This window comes from Mobula birostris, chromosome 9, assembly GCF_030028105.1.
Source record: "Mobula birostris isolate sMobBir1 chromosome 9, sMobBir1.hap1, whole genome shotgun sequence".
NCBI lineage: Eukaryota > Metazoa > Chordata > Chondrichthyes > Myliobatiformes > Myliobatidae > Mobula > Mobula birostris.
Genome location: NC_092378.1, coordinates 25207275 through 25230245, shown reverse-complemented (window position 1 = coordinate 25230245; position 22971 = coordinate 25207275). Strand labels below are relative to the sequence as shown.

Here is a 22971-nt window from a genome sequence, read left to right as displayed (position 1 = left end):
CCTGCTTCGCTCCCCATATTCACTCTTCAGGACCTCATCCCTTTTCCTTCTTATGTCGATGTACCAACATGTACTAGAACTTCTGCCTGCTCACCCTGCCCCTTAAGAATGCCGTGGACCCGATCAGAGACGTCCCTGACACTGATATCTGGGAAGCAACAAACCATCCAGGAGTCTCCTTCATGTTCACAGAATCTGTTCCTCTAACTATTGAATCCTCTATCACCGTCACTCTGCTCTTCTCCCTGCTTCCCATGTGAGCCACAGAGCCAGACTCAGTGCCTTGTTACTGCGACTTTCCCCCGTGGGTCATCCCCCCCCCCCGATATTCAAATATTCAAAGCGATATACTGTAGTTGTTACTGAGGGGACTGGCCAGAAGGGTACAGTTGTGTATTTAATATTTCAGTACTATTTGAGTAATATTGTTGATATATTATTTGATTGAGCATTCTTTGTTGTTTGCATTTTTGTTACAAGTTAAATGTGAAAGTACATGAATGACATACGTCATCTCTCTACCATGTCATTTACGTATGCGGCTTGCTTAAAGTAAAAATGGAATTAGATCTGCATTCCGGACTTACTTTTTCTTCTTCAATTAGTTTTATGTTTTGGAGTTACAAAACATAACAGGTGGGTCCACAATGTAGGCCTATTCCCTTTCCCCCTCCTGACAGCCACCTAGCTACCTGCCTTCCAGTAGCTCCTAAATATCAACTCATTCTCCCAAATGAGCTGAGGGTCATCCAACTCCAGCTGCTGTTCCCTAACATGTCTGAGAGAAGCTGCACCCAAATGTACTTCTCGCACGTGTAGCAATCAGCAACAGAGGTTATCTAGATCCTGCAAGAGAAGCAAACCACTGCCCTGAGATCCATTCTCGCTGCTCTAGTTTGGCACTAATAAAGAAAGAAGCAAAAACAATGGAAACTTAAGGTTAGCCTCAGTCTCTTCTTGCCGAAGCCAGTTGAGCCCCTCTCTAACTCTGTCCCCGCACATTATGGCCGCTCACACAATGGCTACTATGATTAAGCCTAGCTTCTTTTTATTGGTCCTTGCCAATTTGCCTAAGAACTCAGATGATATCATACTCAGCTAAAAGTACGGACAGGGCCCCACTCTGTACGGTCTGGTATTACTCCCCAACTTTATACAGATACTGTATTTGCTTTTGTTAGCATACGGTTAATGTGCAGATATGACAGGCAGTTAGGAAGGAAAATGATAGTTGACGTTATTGCAGAGGGTTGAAGGACTTCAAAGTGCTCAACTTGGAGGGTATCTGCAGGAGATGGTGTGCCATGCATGTTCTGCCCTTGTCCTTTTGTAGTAGAAAGTGCTGTTGGAATAGCTAGCTGAGTAACTGCAGTGCACTTCATAGATTGTACATATTGCAGCCGCTCGACACCAGTGTTGGAGAGTGGTTGAAAGAATGCCAATCAAGTGGGCTGCTTTGTCTTGGATGGTGCTGGCCCTGAGATTTGCTCTAGTTATACTCATCCAGGACATCAGAGTATTCCATCACATTCCTGACAAGTACATTATAGGTTACGTCTGTAAAGGCTCTCGGATGTAAGAGATGAGTCACTCACTACAGACTACAGTACTTAGATCCTGACCTGTTCTTATTGCCACTGTACATGTATGGCTGATCCTCCTGAGTTTCCAGTCAATGTTGACCCCAAGGATGTTGCAATTGGATGACTTAGTAATGGGTAAAGCCATTAGATGTCATGGATTGGTGGTTACACCCTCTCTAGTTGGAGATGGTCATTATCTGCCACTTTTGTGGTTCAAATGTTACTTGCCACTTATCAGTATGTGCCTGGATATTGTTAAGGTCTTACTTCATTTGCTGAGGAATTATAAATAGAATTGAACATAGAGCAATTATCAGTGAGCATCCTCACATCTGACTTCAGAAGATGGAAGGTCATTGATGAAGTATCTGGAAACAGTCAGGCGGAGAAAATTGACCTGATAAATTCCTCTGCCTGAGGTTGAGATAATTGATTTTCAAAACTTTGATCAGTTTCCTCTGTGTGACTCCAGCCACTGGAATATTTTTTTCTTTTGATGCTCATTGATTTCACTTGCACTGGGATACTGTGATACCACACTCCCTTGCTGCCTTAATGTCAAGGGTATCAATTGACTTTTGTAGAGTCATGGTTTTACAGCACGAAAAAGGCCCTTGGCCCAACTGGTCCATGTTGTCCAAGATCCTCACCTGAACATGTCCAATGCAACCCACATTTGGCCCACATTCCTCTAAACAATTTTTATCCATCTAAAGCTTCCCTACCAAACTCTAAGTTTTAAACTCCACCCTAATAGAAGGACCTTGACTGTCTACCCTATCTGTGCACCTTTTCATGATTCCATGAAACTCCATAACGGCACATTTTAGCCTCCATCACTCCAGAGAAACTGTCCTAGCCTTTCCCTATCACTCGAGCCCTCCAGTCCCAGCAACATTCTTGTGAATCTTTTCTGCACCCTTTCTAGCCTAAATCACATTATTTTCCACACAGCACTGAGGGTCAGGATCGAACATAGGATGCAAGGGCTATGAGGCAACACCTCCGCCAGCCATGTTACAAAATCTGTTCTCCATTTCCTGAAATCATAAGGCCATAAGATATAGGATCTGGCATCAAAGTTGAAGTTAACTTCTAAGCCAATGTGAGAAGTGGGTAAGACAAGGAAGTCCAACAGTGAATGCTCTTTCATTATCAGTGCAGTTAGACATAGAACTTAATTCAGCTCTTTGGTGTATATTGGATTCATAAAAGACAAAGCAGGGGATCAACACTGATCTAATCGAATCATGGGTCATGCTCAAGAGGCTGTATGGATTACTATTTTTCATGATTCACTTATTTTTTTATTCTTTTAAATAGAAATATAAACATGTCATGTCTTTATTTCCTTCTTATATTTACCTGTACACTAAATGTGATTATATATGGGGCCTTTTATTCATGACTGATCATCAAATTTTGTTATTGTATTTGGTTTTATTTTTGGCCTTAATAAAAAATACTAAATCGAATCTCTCTGTAAAGAAGAATAAACAATAAATGTCAACTGTTTTCACTATATTGCAGTTGTTCTCTGTACCTACAATCTGTTTTACTATCTGAGAGAATATCAAAAGCAGACATTTTTTTACAGTGACTTATGCATGTTTCTTCATAGTTGGTTTAGCTTGTTCCGTTAGAATAAGCAGCCTACTGTAATGAATTATTTTATTCATATTTAAAAATAACTGTGTGATTATATACTGTTTGATAATACAATATAATCACCAGTGTTACCCTTGCTGTAAATGAGTGTTTCTGTTTCTGTCCTCTGCACACTTCAAGTTGACTTCCATTTGGGAATACAGGTTGAGAACCCCTTACCCGAAATTCCAAAATCCGAAAACCTCTGAAATCCAATTTTTTTAAGCACTGACATGAAGTTACAAATGAAAAATCCCACAAGATGCTGGGCAGGTTCCAAGGCGATGCACAGGTCTCTGCGTGCCACAGAAGTGACCTCACATCCGTAATAAACAGAAGTTAATGAAAAATAAAAAAACTCCGCATAAAGTGAAAAATGAAGATTTTGAGCATGTATTGTCATAAAACCTAAAGAAAGTAAAATACAATAACGGTGTACTGTAACCTTTTAATCAAAACGCAGCATTGTAGGTGGAGACTGAAAGCCTGCCATTGTTTTCTGTTGTTGAACTGCTGATTCAGGTATTCTCCCGATGCTGCTGTGCTGCTTTTGTTACCATGCACACATTATATTTTCATTTTATTAATGGTATGTAATAATTTTTACTCTTGAACAAGTGTAACACGAAGACCGTTTACCGGTAGCACATAAATTCAAAGTCCAAAATTATGGCGATCCCAAGCTATCTCATTATCTATCCCAAAATCTGAAAAAAATCCAAAATTCAAAACACTTCCAGCCCCAAGTATTTCAGATAAGGGGTACTCAATCTGTAATATCTTACCTAATGACTCTGACCAGATAGCAAGTCTTTTATTCCCTCCCCACCCATTTCTGGTCCAATTATAGAGACTTCTCCACCTTCACTTAAATCAGCTAACTCAGCACAGACTGAGAAATAAACCTGGCGCCTTCAGCAACTCGAGGGCAAGAAGAACTCAATGGGTCAGGCAGCATCTATCAAAGGAAATAGTCGACATTTTGGTGTGTGGAAGTTGCATCAAGACAAGGGTTAACATAATGTCCTGGCAGTGATAGAATGCAGACAGCCCAGGTGAGAAAGGTTTTTTAAAGAACATAGCTTCCTTTTGCACAGTGGTTGGGGAGATGAGGTAATAATGTAATGGACGAAGGATCCAAGCCACACACACCAACTAAAACACAATTACTTTACTAACTTTGAACTCTCATCAGTTGTTGGCTTGTAGTTTCTATTAATACCTGTATTGTTAATGGTGATGGAGCTTCCAAGTAAGAAATTCAAACCTACCAAACAGTCAATATGTGTAACCGCTAGTCAATTCTGCATAAAAAGAAAAGGAAAGATTAATAGTGATTGAGCATGTGACCTGTTATCAATCAGCAGTCTATTGAAAATGGTTTCCTAGCACAATGAATTGGACTCTTGAATTTGCAATCCACCTTGTTAGAACCTTGCAACTTATTGCTACCTGCACTGCACTTCTCTGTAGCTGTAATCTGCATTGTTATTGTTTAGCTTTGTTCTACCTCAATGTATTGTGTAATGATCTAATGAACAGTATGCAAGACAAGCTTTTCACTGTATTTTGGTACATGTGACAACAATGAAACAAATTAAATTTTGAAATAGTTGTAGTGTATTAGTTGATTGGAAATTTTAAACTTATATATACAGCTTCATCACTTATGGTGATCGCAGCACTCCAAACTCCTAAAATATATCTGTTATTCTTGCCAATATTGTAAAACTTGATACATTCATCGCTGAATGTTCTTCCCAGAGCAGCATAGTTCATTGAAGACTCAACACATGGAGATGAAAAAAAAAATTGGTACAGTGTGATCAACATTAGTTACTTTACAGTCAACAACAAATGTCATGTTTTGGCCTTGGTATTGCAGTGGACTGAAATTTTCTAATTTCTCATATTTATATACTGTGGAGAAAGACATGGTACTGCACTTGGAGTATTATGCAGTTGTGGTCGCCTAGCGCTGCACAAGAATGTTACCTGAACTGCAGGGCTTGAGCTTTGAGGGGAGACTGGGTAGGCTGGCACTCTTCCCCCCAGGAGGTGGAGGAGTGACCTTATATCTACCCTTCAAGATTCTGTGTTCCTTCAAAGATGAAGGTTTACGGTCATTTTCCCAAGGTAGGCAAGTCTGAAAACTAGATGTTGGGGTTCTGCAGGGGGAAGTTAGGTAATGAAAGGGACCAATAGTCCAATATTTATTTGGAGGAAGGATTTAATCAAGCATTTAATCACCAAAGTTTTTCATGGTGTAATTGTATCTAAACCTTAATTCTAACCTCTAGACATGGTTATAAAATAAGAAAAATTAAAAAAAAAACTTAATGAAAAGGAATTAAAACAAGGTATGAAAAATAAGTGATCTCATTTACAGTGATGCAGTTTTTGATCTGAACTGTTAACTGTTTCTGTATGACAAGATGTATATTTCTAGAAATTTCTGATCTTACTTTGTAATTGTGACTTCCACTGAGCTTTTTAAGTCAACAATGTACCATTTGCTTTTCTACCATGGCTGATCGTGCAACAGCATTTTGTTTCTATATTTCTGATTATGTAACTGGCTTTACTTGTCAGGAGATCAGACCTGATCATTATTCAATTAGTGGCTTGGAGTGTTTCTATCAGCGGCAGGAGAAAAACATAACAGTACCCAAATTTGTCTTGCATCAAGCAACCCAGGATACTCCTATTCCGCTTCCTCACTGTGATTTCTTTTAAATTAAGAATTTATTGGTAATTGGTTTATTGTCACATGTAGAAAGATTCAGTGAAAAGCCTTGCATGCCATCAAATCAGATTATTCAAAATACAGTTGATTCCAGTTAATTGGGTCTTCAGTAAATCGGGGCAGCTGCTTATTTGCGATAACTCTCAGAGAACAAAAACAAATAAGAAAATAACTGGGATTCCATTAATTTATCTGGGACAATATGCCGCTTAATTGGTGCAGGAGACTGTTGCCAAGCAGTTTCTAACTAGCGTCAGTCACATGTGGGTCATGTCTGTGCCTAAAGCTGTTTTTAAATAGCATCAGTTGCATGTGTTTATGTTGACAAAGCAGTGATTTTTGTCACTGATAATTGCCCAGAAATAAGCAGTAAGATGATTCAGATTTGTTTTGCTCACTACAGTTTCAAGCATTCAGACTTGGAAGTGCCAGAAACAGCTGGTAGTAAAAATGAAATGATTTCATTTCTTCAGCAAGTTAGGAAGTATGAAGAATTTGAAGGTATTGACAATCATCTTGGAAGTTACCTTTGGTCCCCACCTCAGTTCTCACCTGTGGCTCCAATTAGCCGTTCGTGTTCAATAGCGGCCACAACCCGATACACCATGTTGGATCTGATTCTTTAATTCTTAGATTGGACTATTTGTTATTTTCTTTGCAGTTTAACAATTAATTATCTGCTTAACTTTTATGCAAGTTTAATATATCTCTAGCTATACAAAGTATAATTCTGGATAGCTCTTGAAGCTTCTTTGTTCTGCATTTAGTGAATAAGTATGTTTGCATTGGTTAACTTGGTACTGCAGTATTGAATAAGTATTTTTAATTGGTTAATACTTACCTATAGATTTGAATGGAAGTTTTCCTCATCTCTGAGTATAAAATAGTTAAACACAAAGCAATGTCATCTTTAATCTTAGCTTACTCTACTGCTGCCTGTTCAGTTTTCCTCTGTTCTATCAAATCTTAAAAAACAATTATGAACCAACAAGTTTTGTCCCTCATTCCAGACTTATAAAAGGACCTTGGAACAAAAATATAAGAATCCAAAAAGTGGTGTAGTCAGCGAGCACGATTCAGAGCTTGGAAAAATGTTGTACACAAAGTGGAATTTTCAGACCTAAACAAAATGGGTAAAAACTTCCTCTTATGTTCCAATTTCTCTGGCTTCAACATAATTGGATGGGAGTTAGGAGTGAGGAACTGCTCCATAGCCATTTAAAAAAATCTGTAAAATAGAAACGTAACCCGGTACAGCTGTGAGTAGATCCAGGACAGCACAGATTAAATACTCAAACCGGCAGAGAATCAAAAATTAAATTCATACAAGCAGAGAAGCACAGGCTTTAAAAAAAATTAAAAGACAGTAGAATGCACAAGTAAACTTAAACACATGCACGCTAGCAGAGAACAGTGAAAAAGAATTAAATACAGCTAGCAGGACAGCCTGTTAAAATTTCAAGATTATGGTCAAGGTATGTGTGAATTAAGATTGAATCAAAACAATGGCCCAAGTCATGAAACCTATGAAATATTAGCTAAATGAAACACTTAACTTTACTAAAGTTAATGAAAAAGTCTGGATGAAATATACCAACAGTGTTAAGTTTATTAAGGATAAGAAGACATGCATTAAGATCCAGAAGATGCCTGCTACTGGTTTATAGATAAGACTGTATCGTCAGTTTGATTGAATGTGTGAGCAATTGAAAGGTTTAATGGGATGAGTAAAGTCTTTTACTAATCAAAAGGAATGTGAAACATGCGAGGAACTAAGAAAACAGTAAAAAGTCTAAAGAGTAAATCGCTGCATTAATTGAACATGAAAATACAACATGGGTAATTCAATTGAAGTGCATTGTTTCTAGAAAGTGCAGCAGACTTAAAGGGGGCAGTCCTGTGAGTGACTCTGCTAGTGATGCTACGGCTGGTACTCTGCCCTGGGAAACAACTACTTTTGAAGCTCTGCCTGAGGAATTACAGTTCACGTTGAACAGTCTCCAGAGATACTACCACCATCCGAACTTCGGAGAATTACAGACAGACTGACTCCGGGAACAGCAACACCATCTGACCTCCAAAGAATTACAGGATGACCTGGACTCTACAGCAGCCCCCTAGTGACTCACCTGAGAATGACAGTGATGAAACAGTAAGATTGACAGCTATGTCAGCTTGCTCCAATGAAGACCAAGGGAGTGAAGACGCACGGGACTGAAGATAAAACAATTGTTAATCATTGTATTGACAAGCTAGTGGCAGATCCACTGACTATTGCTGAAAGGCAGTAAGTGCTCAGATGACCCTGTGACTCTTAATGAAGAACAATTGAAAGTGGTTCAAACTTTAAAGGTGACATTAAAAATAGTCTGTATTAAGAATACCTAATACAGGTAAACTATTTACCCTGTACATTAATGAAAGACACATAATATCAGTCTTAGTTCAAGAACATGGGGAATGATGTACACTAATGCCTTATCAATGATTGAGAGAGGAATTTGAATGGGTTGTTTCTAGAACTGCAGTGCTGGCATCAGAAAACATGGCTCTTGGTACCTCTATACAACAGACAAAATTAAGAGCTTTGGTTGAAGCTTATAAGTTGGCAGAAGGAAGATCAGCTAATATCCACATTAATTCCTGATATGCTTTTGGAGTTGTTCATGATTTTGGGAACTCATGGCATCAATGAGGATTTCTTATGACCGTAGGAATGCCAATCAAGCATGACCAACTAGAACAAGAACCTATGGTTATCATACAACTGTTATCAGAAGTTGTATTGAAATGTAAAAGTCACTCTAAAAAGAATACAATGGAAAGCCGTGGAATTACATTTGTGGATGAAATTGAAAAAAAGACAGTACGAGAAAAATATTTAAAAAGTACCAAGAATATATACAGTGAACCTGACAACTGGAATAACGGAAACCAAGTTTATCTGCTTTGTTTGCAGACATTGGACAGTAACACAACTGAGGTGTTCTACATGAAAATAATCCGAACATCTCGTTAGCATTACAGGTCCTTAGTGTATTTATTGTTGGTTACCCAGTAAATGAATAACCATACTTCTAAATGAGCAATGCAGTGAATCTAACTCAAGTAAATTCTAATACTTTTCCAAAAACTATGATAGAAGGTGCTGGATTATCCGACTAAATCACTTGCTGACAAAAATACTTTTAAAACAGACATTTCTAATATCACCAATTAATCCATTTATTGTAAAACATTTAATTCAAATTCTGTAAAACAATTTTCCATAACCTTCATTTTCACTTCAGAAATAAGGTTCTCTTGTTTCAGCTGCTCGATCAGTTTTTCCATTCTCTTAAGCTCTGCTGCAGTCCCCTGTTCTTGTTGCTGGAGTTTTTTTATCTTCTTCTGTAATCTGGAAATTTTTTCCCATAGTTGGGCTTTGTCCGTATCTTGTCTACAATATGAATGTTCAACTTGTAGAACCTCAGTGTCTACAGGCAGCTTATTGTTCAACAATTGTTTCATTTCAACCTCGTTTATCATTGTGAAGGGCTCATTTGGTGAGTCTTGAACAACAACTTCCGAATTTTCATTGTCCAGAGTTGGTGCAGTGTTAATTCCTGTATTCCCTTCAGATTGCTCAATGCACTGTGCACTAGCAAGCGGTAATTCTAGGCTTTCACTGTTTATTTCAGTTGGCGCAGCCGGACCAAATATTTCCAGTTTTGTTTCTGAAGTTCCCTCAGGTGAAATATTTTTTCTACGAATATGACGAATATTTGTCTTCTTATTCTGAAAGATAATATTTTATGCTTTTGATATGAAGAGATTTTTATTGCATTATTTGTTGTTTAAACCTTGAATTTACAAAATAAGGTACAATCTTACCTGTTGATGAGTTGGAAATGAGAAAAGAGTTGGTATAGCATGCGTCTTCAGATAGCGTATACCCCAGCGCCATTCAAAGGAATCTGCAGTAAAATGGTCACTGCAAATGCACTGGTGCTTAGTAGGGAACCAGCCCTCTCTCTTCATATTCTTCATCCATTTGCTAAGTCTCTCTTTGTTTTGGAGTGGAAACCTTTTCAAAGAGAAAAACATAATAAGACAGCTAAATAACAATTATCAATCTTGCCTTCTGTGCAACAGCTTTCTTTAACTGATGCACATGTTGCAGTGTAACAATACTATGCACCTGTATGGAAAGTAACTTTTGAGAAAAAGCTAACTGTTGAGATTAAATCATTATACACAGTAGAGTCCAATTACTGGAACATAGATCCATAATTCATCGAAAGTGGCCACACAGGTAGATAGGATTGTAAAGAAAGCTTTTGCCACATTGGCCTTCATTAATCAATGTACTGAGTACAGGAGATGGGATGTTATGTTGAAGTTGTATAAGATGTTGGTGAGGCCTAATTTGGAGTATTGTGTGTAATTTTGCTCACCTACCTACAGGAAAGATGCAAATAAAGTTGAAAAAGTACAGAGAAAATTTACAAGGATACTGCCAGGTCTGGAGAGCCTGAGTTATAAGGAAAGATTGAATAGGTTAGGACAGTATTAGTTAGAATGTAGAAGATTGAGAGGAGGTTTCAAAGGTACATTTAATGTCAGAGAAATGAATACAATATACATCCTGAAATTCTTTTTCTTCGCAACCATCCACGAAAACAGAGGAGTGCCCCAAAGAATGAATGACAGTTAAATGTTAGAAATGTTAGAATGATAGGGGTATACAAGATTATGAGGGGTATAGATAGGGTAAATGCAAACAGGTTTTTTCAATTGAGGTTGGGTGGGACTACAACCAGAGGTCATGGCTTAAAGGTGAAAGGTGAAAAGTTTAAAGGGAACATGAGAGGAAACAACTTCACTCAGAGGGTGGGGAGAGTATGGAACAAGCTGTCAGCACAAGTGGTCCATGTGAGTTTGATTTCAATGTTTAAGAGAAGTTTGGACAGGTACATGGATGGTAGGGTATGGAGGGCTATGGTCAGAATCAGAATCAGAATCAGGTTTATTATCACCAGCATGTGACATGAAATTTGTTAACTTAGCAGCAGCAGTTCAATGCAATACATAATACAGAAAAATGTAATAACAATAAATAATAAAATAATAGTAAATAAATAAGTAAATCAATTACAGTATATGTATATTCAATAGATTTAAAAAAACGTGGAAAACAGAAATACTATATATTAAAAAAAAAGTGAGGTAGTGTCCAAGGGTTCAATGTTCATTTAGGAATCGGATGGCAGAGGGGAAGAAGCTGTTCCTGAATTGCTGAGTGTGTGCCTTCAGGCTTCTGTATCTCCTACCTGATGGTAACAGTGAGAAAAGGGCATGACCTGGGTGCTGGAGGTCCTTAATAATGGACGCTGCCTTTCTGAGACACTGCTCCCTGAAGATGTCCTGGGCTAGTACCCAAGATGGAGCTGACTAAATTTACAACCCTCTGCAGCTTCTTTTGGTCCTGTGCAGTAGCCACCAACTCCTCCCCACCCCCCCCACCCCATACCAGACAGTGATGCAGCCTGTCAGAATGCTCTCCATGGTACATCAATAGAAGTTTTTGAATGTATTTGTTGACATGCCAAATCTTTTCAAACTCCTAATGTGTATAGCCGCTGTTTTGCTTTCTTTATAACTACATCGATATGTTAGATCCTCAGACATCTTGACACCCAGGAACTTGAAACTGCTCACTCTCTTCACTTCTGATCCCTCTATGAGGATTGGTATGTGTTCCTTTGTCTTACCCTTCCTGAAGTCCACAATCAGCTCTTTTGTCTTACTGGCGTTCAGTGCCAGGTTGTTGCTGCGGCACCAGTTCACTAGTTAGCATATCTCACTTCTGTATGCCCTCTCACCACCTGAGATTCTACCAACAATGGCTGTATCATCAGCAAATTTATAGATGGTATTTGAGCTACGTCTAGCCACACAGTCATGTGTATATAGAGAGTAGAGCAGTGGGCTAAGCACACACCCCTGAGGTGCACCAGTGTTGATCGTCAGTGAGGAGGATATGTTATCACCAATTAGGCAGCCCACATTATTCTTCTTAGGCACTGGTATAATTGTTGCCCTTTTGAAGCAAGTGGGAACTTCCGCCTGTAGCAGTGAAGGGATGAAAATGTCCTTGAATACTCCCGCTAGTTGGTTGACCAGGTACTCCATCTGGACCTTCCGCCTTGCGAGGGTTCACTCTCTTTAAAGACAGCCTGACATCGTCCTCTGAGACAGAGATCACAGGGTCATCAGGTGCAGCAGGGATCTTCACAGCTGTAGATGTGTTCTCCCTTTCAAAGCAGGCAGAGAAGGTGTTGAGTTTAGCTGGTGGTGAAGCATCGCTGCCATTCATGCTATTGGGTTTCACTTTGTAGGAAGTAATGTCTTGCAAACCCAGCCAGAGTTGCCGTGCATCCGATGTCTCCTCCAACCTCATTTGAAATTGTCTCTTCGCCCTTGAGATAGCCCTCCGCAAATCATACCTGGTTTTCTGGTACAGGCCAGAGACACCAGACTTGAATGCCACAGATCTAGCCTTCAGCAGATGACGTACCTCCTGGTTCATCCACGTCCCAGTGCAAGTTGATAGGGGTAGGCAGTTTGCAGTGGTTTGGCATGGACTAAGTGGGGCTGAAGGGGCTGTTCCTGTGATGTACTTTCCTGACATTAATTAAACAAAATACTGTTTTTAAAAAAAGTGATCAAAATTTCTCTGTTAAAAGTTTCTTTCATGTGAACACTACATTTCTATTTTTTAATAGATCATCCCCATCTTCTAATTATTCTGCAACTACCACATTTGCAGTCTGATCTTTTTGCTTTTGAGTTCCATACAGCCACATAACTTTGTTTGATTCAGTACAACCATCATCTACGTGTTACCCCACCACCCAGGATGTACGCTCTTCTTATTGTTACCCTTGGGAAGGAGGTACAGAAGCCTGAAGACACATACTCAAGAGATTCAGGAACAGCTTCTAAACCCTTTGACATCCAGCTTTTTTTTTTGCACATGTATATACTTACTGTAATTCAGATTTTTTATGTATATTTATCATGTATTTCAATGTACGGCTGCCATAAAGTTAACAAACTTTATGACATATGGCAGTGATATTAAACTGGGTTCTCATTATAATATTAATCTCACTTCCTACTTATAGCTCAAGTTTCCAAAGATATAAAGCTGGTGGGCAGAGGCGATGTCTGTTTGATCAGAGCAAGATTGCTTTTTTCCCTTTCTAGAAGAAAGCTCAGCAAGTGAAGAACAAGTCAGTTGTAATAATACCCCATAGGAGTACAACAAACTCCCGTAAATCGCAGCAGGAAAAACAAAAGGTACAAGGCATTAGATTTTATTAAATGTATAGTTAGCACCTATAAATTCCTTTACCCATCATGTATCAGATTTGTTGAGGCTAAGAATGGTTTTCAATTAAACAACAATGAGCTTTTAAATCAATTAATGATTATACACAGTAAAATTCACTTTGACACCTTTACAATATAAATTAGATTTATTAGGAATGGAAACACAACAGATTTAAAATGGTAACAACAGGAATTCTGCAGATGCTGGAAATTCAAGCAACACACATCAAAGTTGCTGGTGAACGCAGCAGGCCAGGCAGCATCTCTAGGAAGAGGTGCAGTCAACGTTTCAGGCCGAGACCCTTCGTCAGGACTAACTGAAGGAAGAGTGAGTAAGGGATTTGAAAGTTGGAGGGGGAGGGAGATTTAAAATCATAATAGATCTTGGGGTCTGTCCATAAAAACTTAGTTTGTTACGACTGTTAAAATACTTGAGAAAATGCCAAAGCAACTTTTCAGTAGCAATTATACCTTTCAACCCAATCAAATTAGTGAAGCTATGGGTGATGGGCAACCAAGGGTTAGTACCGGACAAGTTATGGCTAAGTGACCAACTACTTTTGTACCTATGGAATGCTGCAGTAATCATTGTTGGAATAGTATGTAAGTTGACTAAGGTTTGGGTAAAGGAGTCATTTGTGAATTTGATATAAGTTTCGCATTAAAAGAACAAAATAAACTGCAGATGATGATAAAATACAACATCCTAATAGAACTTCAGTTCTAATGAAGGGTCTAAAATTCTGTTTCTCTCCACAAGTGCCCTGCTTATGTTTCTAGCATTCCCATTTTTATATAGAACTTGCATTATTTAATATTGATGGTATGTTTTGAAGGAGATGAACTGCCACATGGGCAGCACATTAATGTTATAACCGTGCTCATCAAAAGCAATGACTGAAATTTTAATTTTTTGACTGTCCTATGATTTATTTCCTGTCAGTAATCATTGATTGGTGTTCCGAATTATATCTTTCCTTTTACACATGCTATTATTTCAGCTTTTGCTAACACTTCTATTAAATATCAACACTTCATCACTTGATGCAGTATCATTGAAAAGGAAAATTGATAATGTGTTATATAAGTATTCATTGCATTATATGAGTCTTCATTGCATTTTTACTCCTGAACTAGTTAAGTTTTCAGACATAACTGTCAACAAAAGTGAAATCAACCATTACCCAATGCTGTTTTCTGCCCTTGTACAGTAGAAGGATTGAATGCTGTGACACATTGTAAAGCAGCGGCTATTTTAGTTAGTAATGGAGAAGTTTTTTTTAATGCGGAGCTGTTGTGATTTACTATGCATTGCTTGTGGAAGTATATTTATGTGCATCTTTCCAAAGTGAACTGGATACATGTCTGAAAAGAAATTGTAGAATTATGGAGAAAAGAACAAAGATGCGGTAAAGTTTGGATAAGTTAAAAAGAATTTGAACAGGCATGATAAACTGAATTGCATTGATTTGTGATGTTGGATCTTTTGAGTTTCACTACAGAGTAATTTATTTGTAACACAATAATCAAGTAAATCTTATTCAAAGGCTGCTACATCTAATAATACACTCAAACTATTTTACTGTTAGCCCAGCAAAGTTAGCTCAAATTTGCCTCAAAACGCATGTTTCTTTATGTTTACAGATTACAAGGTGGATATAGTCCTTCAAACACTGAAGTCAGATTTAAAAGGTATGTTGTCTTGTGTATGCACACATTTCATTGGAAGGTAAGAATTATTAACTGCAACACCTTTTGTCAATGTCCTATTTTCATTTGAAGTTTTTGGAATTTTCATCTGAACATATCAGTTCGATGTTGCACTATTTACCACTGATTGATTGAAGAGTCATTTGACATTGTCCTCCCAGCTACAACTCCAAGTTCACAGGACTTAGTGTTTTCTCAGCACAGATTAATTCTGCTTGAGACCTGAGCCACTTTCTGGTTAAGAGCGCACATCTGCTTGAGATCTGAGCCACTTTCTGGTTAAGTTCCATTTTGCTCTTTCTCACTTTATCCCTTCTACTTTTTCCTGTCTCTGTCCTCAAAGATCTTTTTGAGTAGATCTTTCCGGAATATAACTTTTCACTCCCACACAAAGTATTTTTTTCTATCTCAAATCTTATCATTTACTAATCCTGCTGATCTTCAGTATTCAATCATCTACTGCAACCTGCCTGCTACTGTTTACTTCCTGCTATATAGAGCATCTTTCACCACCTTTTCATATTCTGAAGCATTAGTGAAATTTTGGACCAAGTTTAATCAATATAGCTTTCTTTTTCAACTTCCTCAAATCTATTTATTCCATTCATCCCATTACATACCTACTTTGTTGTGAAAGTATCTGACTGATACATTCAGTACCTTTCTTCCTCCAGCACTATCAACTTTTCCTGGTGTTGACCTAAATGCACGTTCGTTTTTATGTAAATATCCATCTGTAGCTTTAGCAACATAATGGTTTAAAAAAATCCTTCAGTCACGAATAGCCTTGATTTTGGACAGTGTATCCTAACTCACTTGTCAGCAATATTTACTTACTGTCCATTACGCTGCTGGTATTTAGGGCAGCAATGAAGGTCCTCCATCTCTTGCGGTATTCAGGGCTTCCTTCATTGCGTCAGTATCTTCCTTCCGATTTTCACCACTGTCAGTCATGCAAGTCCCGAGTAGAGACCGAGGAGTACTGTCATACTCAGATGTCATTGCTGGTTCCGTAACAATTTTGTTTCACCAGTCAGGGTTGTTAGTCCTGAGCTGAACTCCCGAACCTGGAGGACCAGTGGACCACTCTTAGTCTGGCCTTTGCCCTTTGACCTGTTTGGTATGGGTGATCCGACTAAGAGTCAAAGCATAAAGTCCTGACTTCAGCCAAAGGAGCTCTTCGAGTCATTGAGGGACACAAGATTCCAAAACACAAGGCTGTGGTCTTCTTGGGAGACTTGCCAACAATATCGCAGTGTATTCACGTTTAGGTATAAGTTGCAACTCTTTAAACTAAATGTCATTCATGTGGGATGGAATGATTCCAGTCAGATGTACTAAATTTGCAGCAATATTAAAAATGTTCAGACTTAGAACAAGGTTGATACCCTCTGAGTGCCCTGTTGCGTCATAAACCTTAATGGGGTCCCTGACCCCCTTACCTATTATAAACATCACGACAGCCACTCACAGTCCTGAAGCCGGCTACGATGCTCCGGGACCCATACTTACGGGTAGAAGCCGAGCTTCTGATGATCGGACGATAACTGGCCACTTCGATTCGAGCAACTGTCCACCGCGCAGTACCTCGGCATCGCTGCAGGGCAACTGGGCTAGCCGCGCAGGCGCGTTGACTGGCGGACGTGAGGTCACAGGAACGTGGGGAGGGGGTGACGCGGGGCGAAGGTGGCCAATGAGCGAGTGATTCGTGGAGGAACGGGCTCTATAGGAGGAGGTGCGCCGGCGCTGGGTATTCGGTGGTGGTTGGTGCTCGGCGGAGTGGGAACTGCCGGACGAGGTGAGTGGGACTGGGTGGGTATCGGGGGCCCTTCCTCCCCTATGAACCCATTTGCGGTTCAGTTAATAAGTATCCAAGCCCTTCGTTGGTGTTAAAACTCTCCCTTTCTCGGGGGTTGTTCTGCTCCACAAATATGTTCCATCATCATTAAAGTGCGATGGCTGATGTTCCTCACAACAAGGAGTGTCTCTTTCTGGGTGGCGGCCGGTTGAGGGGCGAAAGGACCCCGGTTGTATAGGAAAACCATGCCGTAGGCTGAGCAGTGAAGCAGGCCCCGTGATTCTGTATGATGATGATGATGCTGCTGAAAGTACAGTTGTTCCATCTACAAGTGACTGAAGCAGGATGAGTTCGACCATCCCTGTTTCTGCTTCGATCAAACAATCGCTGATTGTTTCAAAAGGATTGTCGGATTCCTCTTTGTTAGTGTGATGTGCACTTTTGTCAAAATGTTATTCTGCCCCACCTTGATGGGGGGGGGGGGGGCGGTAGTTCATCATGGAGCACGGATTGTTCTACGGTTTTCCAGACTGAAATTTAATCTGCAGTTACACAACGTCATAATGGTGTTCAGTATGTTTTCTGTTCCAGTCAGCTTTGTATTTGGGTGTGAGAAACACGGACTGGCAAAAATATTGAATTTAAACAAGAAGCAAAGAGATTCTGTAGATGCTAGACTGCACAAGGCTGCATTGTCTTTTTAACCAAATCTTTCAGTCAAGCCTACAAAGGAGAAGGACTCTGCTTGTTTCCGGGGGTGGGAACCTAAGGACTATCTTGGAGATTAACAATAGAGGAGTTTAAGACATTGGCTGATACTAACTTTTTGCATAGCCCTATTTTGGGATCTCCATTTTATAAATTCTAATGTAGATTAAGGAGGTTTGTCACCACTAACTCAGTGCAGATACGATTGGGTAATAAATGTGGTTTCAGTTTCTATTGTCTAGGTTCAGAATTTGAGTATAAAGTACAGGAAATCAAATTGCATTTTCTGCTAAAGTATATTACTTAGCAGAACTGTCAGTACTTCACGGCATTACATCTGACAGTGAGTGCTTAGCTTTGAATTATACTCTTTAAATAATCTCTCAGAATGTTCATCCCAATAGAAATATGAATTTCAAAGTTTTTTTAAAAGAAGCTGCAAGATTTCTTTTTCTGTCTTGCAACAGCAAGAGTTCTGTTCCAATTAATTCACTGGGCATTTACTGATCTTTAGGAGTTCACTAATTTAGATGGGAAATACTTACTTAAAAGATAGGCTATTTAGAAAACTTGATCACTGTTTAAGATTACATCAAGAACTAAGTATGCAGAATATGTATTATTGATAAACCTTTAAAAATCTGTGGAAAACTGCTCCATATTCATTCCCAAAAATCAGGTTCAGGCACTTGATATAATTGTAATTGAAGCTTCAGTAGTTGGATAATCTCATGTCGGAATGTAGTGCATTTTACTGCGGTAAATCTGACTTTCTCCCATGTTTATGTAGAAGAGCTGGTCAAATCATGTTCTGTATTAGCTCTTGTCTCTACTGGATTTTTGCTCATTTCATTATGATTTTGCAATTTTAACAGAGGCAAATAAACTCTGGGAGGCTTTCCCATGATTTTTGTTGGTAAGATTGAGAGAAATTTAAACCTGACTGAATAATGCCTATTTAATTGAATGTTTGCAGTGTGTGATTATTTTATATATTATAATGAAAGTCTTGCCTTCCAGGAAATCTTGACAATGGCAACAGCACAGTCGGTCTTTGCTTTTGCTGTCTGCATTTTAATGATATCGGAATTTATATTGGCGAAGAAAGATTATTATGAAATTTTGGGCGTGCCAAAAAATTCTTCTGACCGGCAGATAAAGAAGGCGTTTCACAAACTTGCAATGAAATACCACCCGGATAAAAATAAAAGTCCTAATGCGGAGGCAAAGTTCAGGGAAATTGCAGAAGGTAAGAGCTGTAAATGGTTTTTGTTTGTGTGGCTCTTTTAATTGCATTATCTATTGATACAGATTTTATCCTTGTGGGAAGATTACAATTCCAGCGCAAAATCAAACCATTCCTCCCAAGGTAATCTTATCTATATCTATTCCTTATCAAGTGGTGGTTTACAGGGACAAAAATGACCTTCCTATGCATTTCTAACCTCTTGCCAGTGTCATCCTTCTTTCTTAACCATCCCCCCCCCCCCCCCCCACATCCAATTAAAGAAACTTCTGGCCTCTCAATGTGCTATCCTGTCCTTTGTATGTCCAGCAGCTTAATATCTATTCTGGACTTTTTAAAGACACTCCCTCTAAAATCTACAATTTTATACAGGACTTTAACCAGTCTGCTAGTGTGATTTAACCATGCAATGATTCTAGTGTAGATATGGAGTGTTGACTAGTATAAATGTAGTTTGTTTATTTGGAGACACAATGCAGAATTGGCCCTTTGAGCTGCACCACCAGCTACCCCTGATTTAACCCTATCCTGATCACAGGACAATTTACAATGACCAATTAACATACTCACTGGTCTGTCTTTGGACTGTGGGAGGAAACCCACAAACTCCTTATAGAGGACGCCAGAATTGAACTCTTAAGCTCCAATGCCTTGAGCTTTAATATTATCGTGCTAACTGCTACGTGATTGTGACATTCACAACAAGTTTCTGTGTAACTGAGTTTCGTTTTTTTTTTAACAGCATATGAAGTCCTTTCAGATGAGAAGAAAAGGAAAGAATATGATCACATGGGTCATCAATTTTTCAATGCAGGCAGTGGTGGCCATCAAACTGGTTCTTTCAATTTTAACTTTGATGACATTCTTAAGGATTTTGACTTTGATTTTGGCCACAGAGCACATCACAAGAAACATTTCAACAGTCACTTCAGGGCACATCAAGAAGCACAAAATGCACATAGGTTTTCTTTTGGAGATAGACAATTTCCTTTTGGAGGTGGGTTGTTTGACGATGTATTTGAAGACATGGAAAAGATGTTCTCGTTCAACACTTTTGGCAGCACACACAAGCACACAGTGAGAACTGAGAAGTTTCAGAGCACTGGCAAGCAACACTGCAGGACTGTCACACAGCGGCGAGGGAACATGGTCACCACATACACAGACTGTTCAGTGCCATAAACTTGTGGAAGTACAACAAATGTAACAGTGTGGTTGACAGCTTTTATGTGTCATGGTTTGTTTCCCATGCAGAGTGTCAAGAAAGGCAGTAGCTGAGCTGACTTGCACAAAAAAAAGTTTTCCTGTTAGTTTTTGAGGCCCTTCATAGAAATTATTGGGTGCAATGATCTAATTCAAGCTAGAAAATGTACTTGGCAGTAGTATACACTTTCTTAGTGAAGTTCCAAATGTATGAATAAAGCAATAGTAAGAACAATTGTAGTAACAGCTAGCTCAGGAAGTTAAAGTAACAGGTTTAAAAGAAATAATGATGGAGCAGTTTACTCTAACATGCCCGCATTTGCTTAATTCTAAAGTATCTCATTCATTTAAGTTCAAGAGAAGATCTTGTTATTTCAGGGCTAATGAAGACATGATCTAATTGCTTGACCTAGTTACCAGCTTACCAGGTTTTTAAAAAAATATGAGCTACTGTATCTTGTCATTTGATTTCTGAATGTGAATTGCTAAACCCATGCCTTATTGCTTTTGTTTCACGGCTTAAAAGGTCTTCAGACTTGGATGTAATTTTGGATTTGCTATATTGCCGTGACTTTTTGGGCCTTAGATTTGAAAATAATTGCAATGCAAAAACATATATTGTGAGGAATTGCCTTGTTTGAATCTGAACTGTTCGTACAGCAAAATTGAGCATTTAGTTAAAACTTGTTAATTTCAAATTGTACACATTAAGAAAATTAAAATATGAAGACTTCATTCCTGCAAAGTTCAAAGTGCTGATTAAAATCACATTTTAATATAGAAATTTGGATTTAATTTCAAACAATACCTAAACTGGGGTTCTATAAAAATAATATTTACAAATTTATAAACTATAGCATGTTTTTCTGATAAAAGATCAACTTTAAAAGTGTGTGTAGGTGAGGAAAAGTGCCATTTGTCAGATCCATATTGATTTTTGTTATGTTATCCAGCTAACAACAAACTATTTAAATTGTTCTTAAATAACTACAATTAACATGTACTCTGGTGTGTTTAGCAAACTTGTATTACTTAAAAGATGATGTTTAGTTACATTGTGATCACTTGTCTTTCTTGCCATGTCTCTTATCTTTTTGGTTAGTGTACAGAGTTTATAAAATGGGGGTTACCTCATTTCATTTTCTGAAAAACAGAGGTGAAGAACTGTGTACTGTCCAGTGTGCAATATTAGCAAGCAGAGACCTGTTCCTGGACTACAGACTCCATTAATTTTTAAAATTGTGATATCTGTGTCCAAAATGTCTGCACTTTTCCAAAATGCACTTGTTAAATAAATCCAGTTGACAAGACCTTGCATTGTTTAAGTAAACACTTTTCCCATGGTTTCTTTGAGGTTCAAATATGCAAAAATTCTTTCAATGGTACTCTTACATGGTATTTTTTTTATTACCACTACTTTGCTGAAGCTTGATAGAATTTGTCATTTTTTTGTTCAAGACTTTTATTATCTCATGTCATTTCAATGTTGTACTCTACCATTTGAGTGGAGAATTTCAGGGCCACATCACATTCTGAATGTTTCTATCCAAAAAATTTGCATTTTAACACTGGTAGTGTATACCAGTTTCTCCTGTCTTTTAATACGTCTCTGAAGTTTTTCTGTGCTACTAGCAATGAATAAGAATGAAGTTTATAATCCCTGACACTGATATTTGTGAAATTTTTCTTGCACCAGCACAACAGTAGAAGCTGTAAATTACTGAGGCTCTCTGTTGATGTTACTTCCTAGCTCCCCACATGATACGCAAGCCAGGGCACTGCAATTTGGAGAGCAAGCTATTGCCCATGCAGCTGTCTCTCCCTCTCCACGCAGCTGTTGAATCCAAAGGAACAACAGAGACTGATACAATTTGGCACCAGCAGCATGATAGGAGTTGCCAGTCAGCACTGAACTCAATATAGAGCTTCCTGAGCGACTACAGCTCCAGATTTTTCCTTGGCCGGTTTACTCCCGTGGCCTGCCACAGGAGTGGGCATAGCCACAAGGCAGAGGAGGTTTGAGATCAGTTTTCCTTCTAGATGAGCTGTCAACCACGGCTGATGAGTCCTATCTGCCTAAAGCACATGGTTTTAAAGCACCAGTGACCTGCCTTTGCTGCTTCTCCTGTCAGTAGAAATGGTTCTCCTGGGCTTAATAGCTTGGCCACACATGAAGGCCAGGAGCTGGACTTAGTTGTAAGAGGCTATTTGAGATGCATGGTGTTGGGAGCATTTAATAGGTAATGGGAGCTTATACCCACTACCGCTGCTGGCTGTGACAACCTTAAGGACCAATGTAAATTACTATAAGCTGTACATGAGGCATTGACTGTGGATCTTCAGTGCTACTTCCCCAATGATAGTAACACAGAGAAGGCATATACGGCCCCCTGTTGTCATCATCATCAGTATGTGTCGAGTTGTATGACGTGGGCGATCATGATCTTCCATCTGTCTTTCCATCTGTTCTCATCCTCTTCTCTATGACCATGATATTTTGGCAAATTTTTCTACAGAAGTAGTTTGCTATTGCTGCCTTCTGTGCAGTGTCTTTACAAGACGGGTGACCCCAGCCATTTTCAACAGTCTTCAGAGTTTGCCTGGCAACAGAGGTGGCGTAACCAGGATTTGTGATGCACCAGCTGCTCCTATGGCTTCACGTGACCCTGATTGGGGAGTCAAGCATGACCTGCAGGTTAGAGGTGGGAAGGAGGGCCTTGCACCTCCTTTGGTAGAGACATATCTCCACTAAGCCACCTGACCCCATGTTGAGGGTCTTTAATAATAGATGCTGCCTCCTTGAGCCATCACCTCTTGAAGCTGGCCTCAGTGGTGCAAGGGTTGAACCTGTGATGAAACTAGCTGAGTCTACAACCCAATGCCCAGGATTTCTCATTTCTTAACTGACTGTTTCTTTCCCAGTCCCACCTTGACTCTGTCCAGTTATTGTAGA

The 22971-nt window shown here is 39.0% G+C and overlaps 2 protein-coding genes across 4 annotated transcripts; one reads left to right on the top strand and one right to left on the bottom strand.

Moving 5' to 3' along the window:
• Positions 1 to 8825: 8825 nt before the first annotated feature.
• LOC140203337 (THAP domain-containing protein 5-like) lies at positions 8826 to 16689 on the bottom strand. 3 transcript variants are annotated; one of them, XM_072269367.1, is made up of 3 exons: positions 16576 to 16689; positions 9850 to 10042; positions 8826 to 9753 (listed from the first exon to the last, which is right to left on the bottom strand). In XM_072269367.1, the coding sequence occupies exons 1-3, from the start codon at positions 16656 to 16658 to the stop codon at positions 9202 to 9204; spliced, it is 828 nt and encodes a 275-aa protein (XP_072125468.1). In that variant the 5' UTR covers positions 16659 to 16689; the 3' UTR covers positions 8826 to 9201. The 3 variants fall into 3 exon arrangements, with proteins under 3 accessions (XP_072125468.1, XP_072125469.1, XP_072125470.1); XM_072269368.1 differs by lacking the exon at positions 16576 to 16689 and adding an exon at positions 15901 to 16477 and having other exon boundaries at positions 8827 to 9753; XM_072269369.1 differs by having other exon boundaries at positions 8828 to 9753; positions 16506 to 16668.
• Positions 16690 to 16759: 70 nt separating this feature from the next.
• On the top strand, positions 16760 to 21328 carry LOC140202590 (dnaJ homolog subfamily B member 9-like). Its single transcript, XM_072267628.1, has 3 exons — positions 16760 to 16861; positions 18590 to 18818; positions 19558 to 21328. The coding sequence occupies exons 2-3, from the start codon at positions 18602 to 18604 to the stop codon at positions 19995 to 19997; spliced, it is 657 nt and encodes a 218-aa protein (XP_072123729.1). The 5' UTR covers positions 16760 to 16861; positions 18590 to 18601; the 3' UTR covers positions 19998 to 21328.
• The last annotated feature ends 1643 nt before the right edge of the window (positions 21329 to 22971 follow it).

Coding starts and splice junctions, on each gene's coding strand:
- LOC140203337 (XM_072269367.1), bottom strand. CDS start 16,658: ATGCCGAGGTACTGCGCGGTGGACAGTTGCTCGAATCGAAGTGGCCAG. Junction 10,043..16,575: donor CAGAAGCTCGGCTTCTACCC/GTAAGTATGGGT, acceptor CTCTTTGAAAAG/GTTTCCACTCCAAAACAAAG. Junction 9,754..9,849: donor CATTTCCAACTCATCAACAG/GTAAGATTGTAC, acceptor ATTATCTTTCAG/AATAAGAAGACAAATATTCG.
- LOC140202590 (XM_072267628.1), top strand. CDS start 18,602: ATGGCAACAGCACAGTCGGTCTTTGCTTTTGCTGTCTGCATTTTAATG. Junction 18,819..19,557: donor GTTCAGGGAAATTGCAGAAG/GTAAGAGCTGTA, acceptor TTTTTTTAACAG/CATATGAAGTCCTTTCAGAT.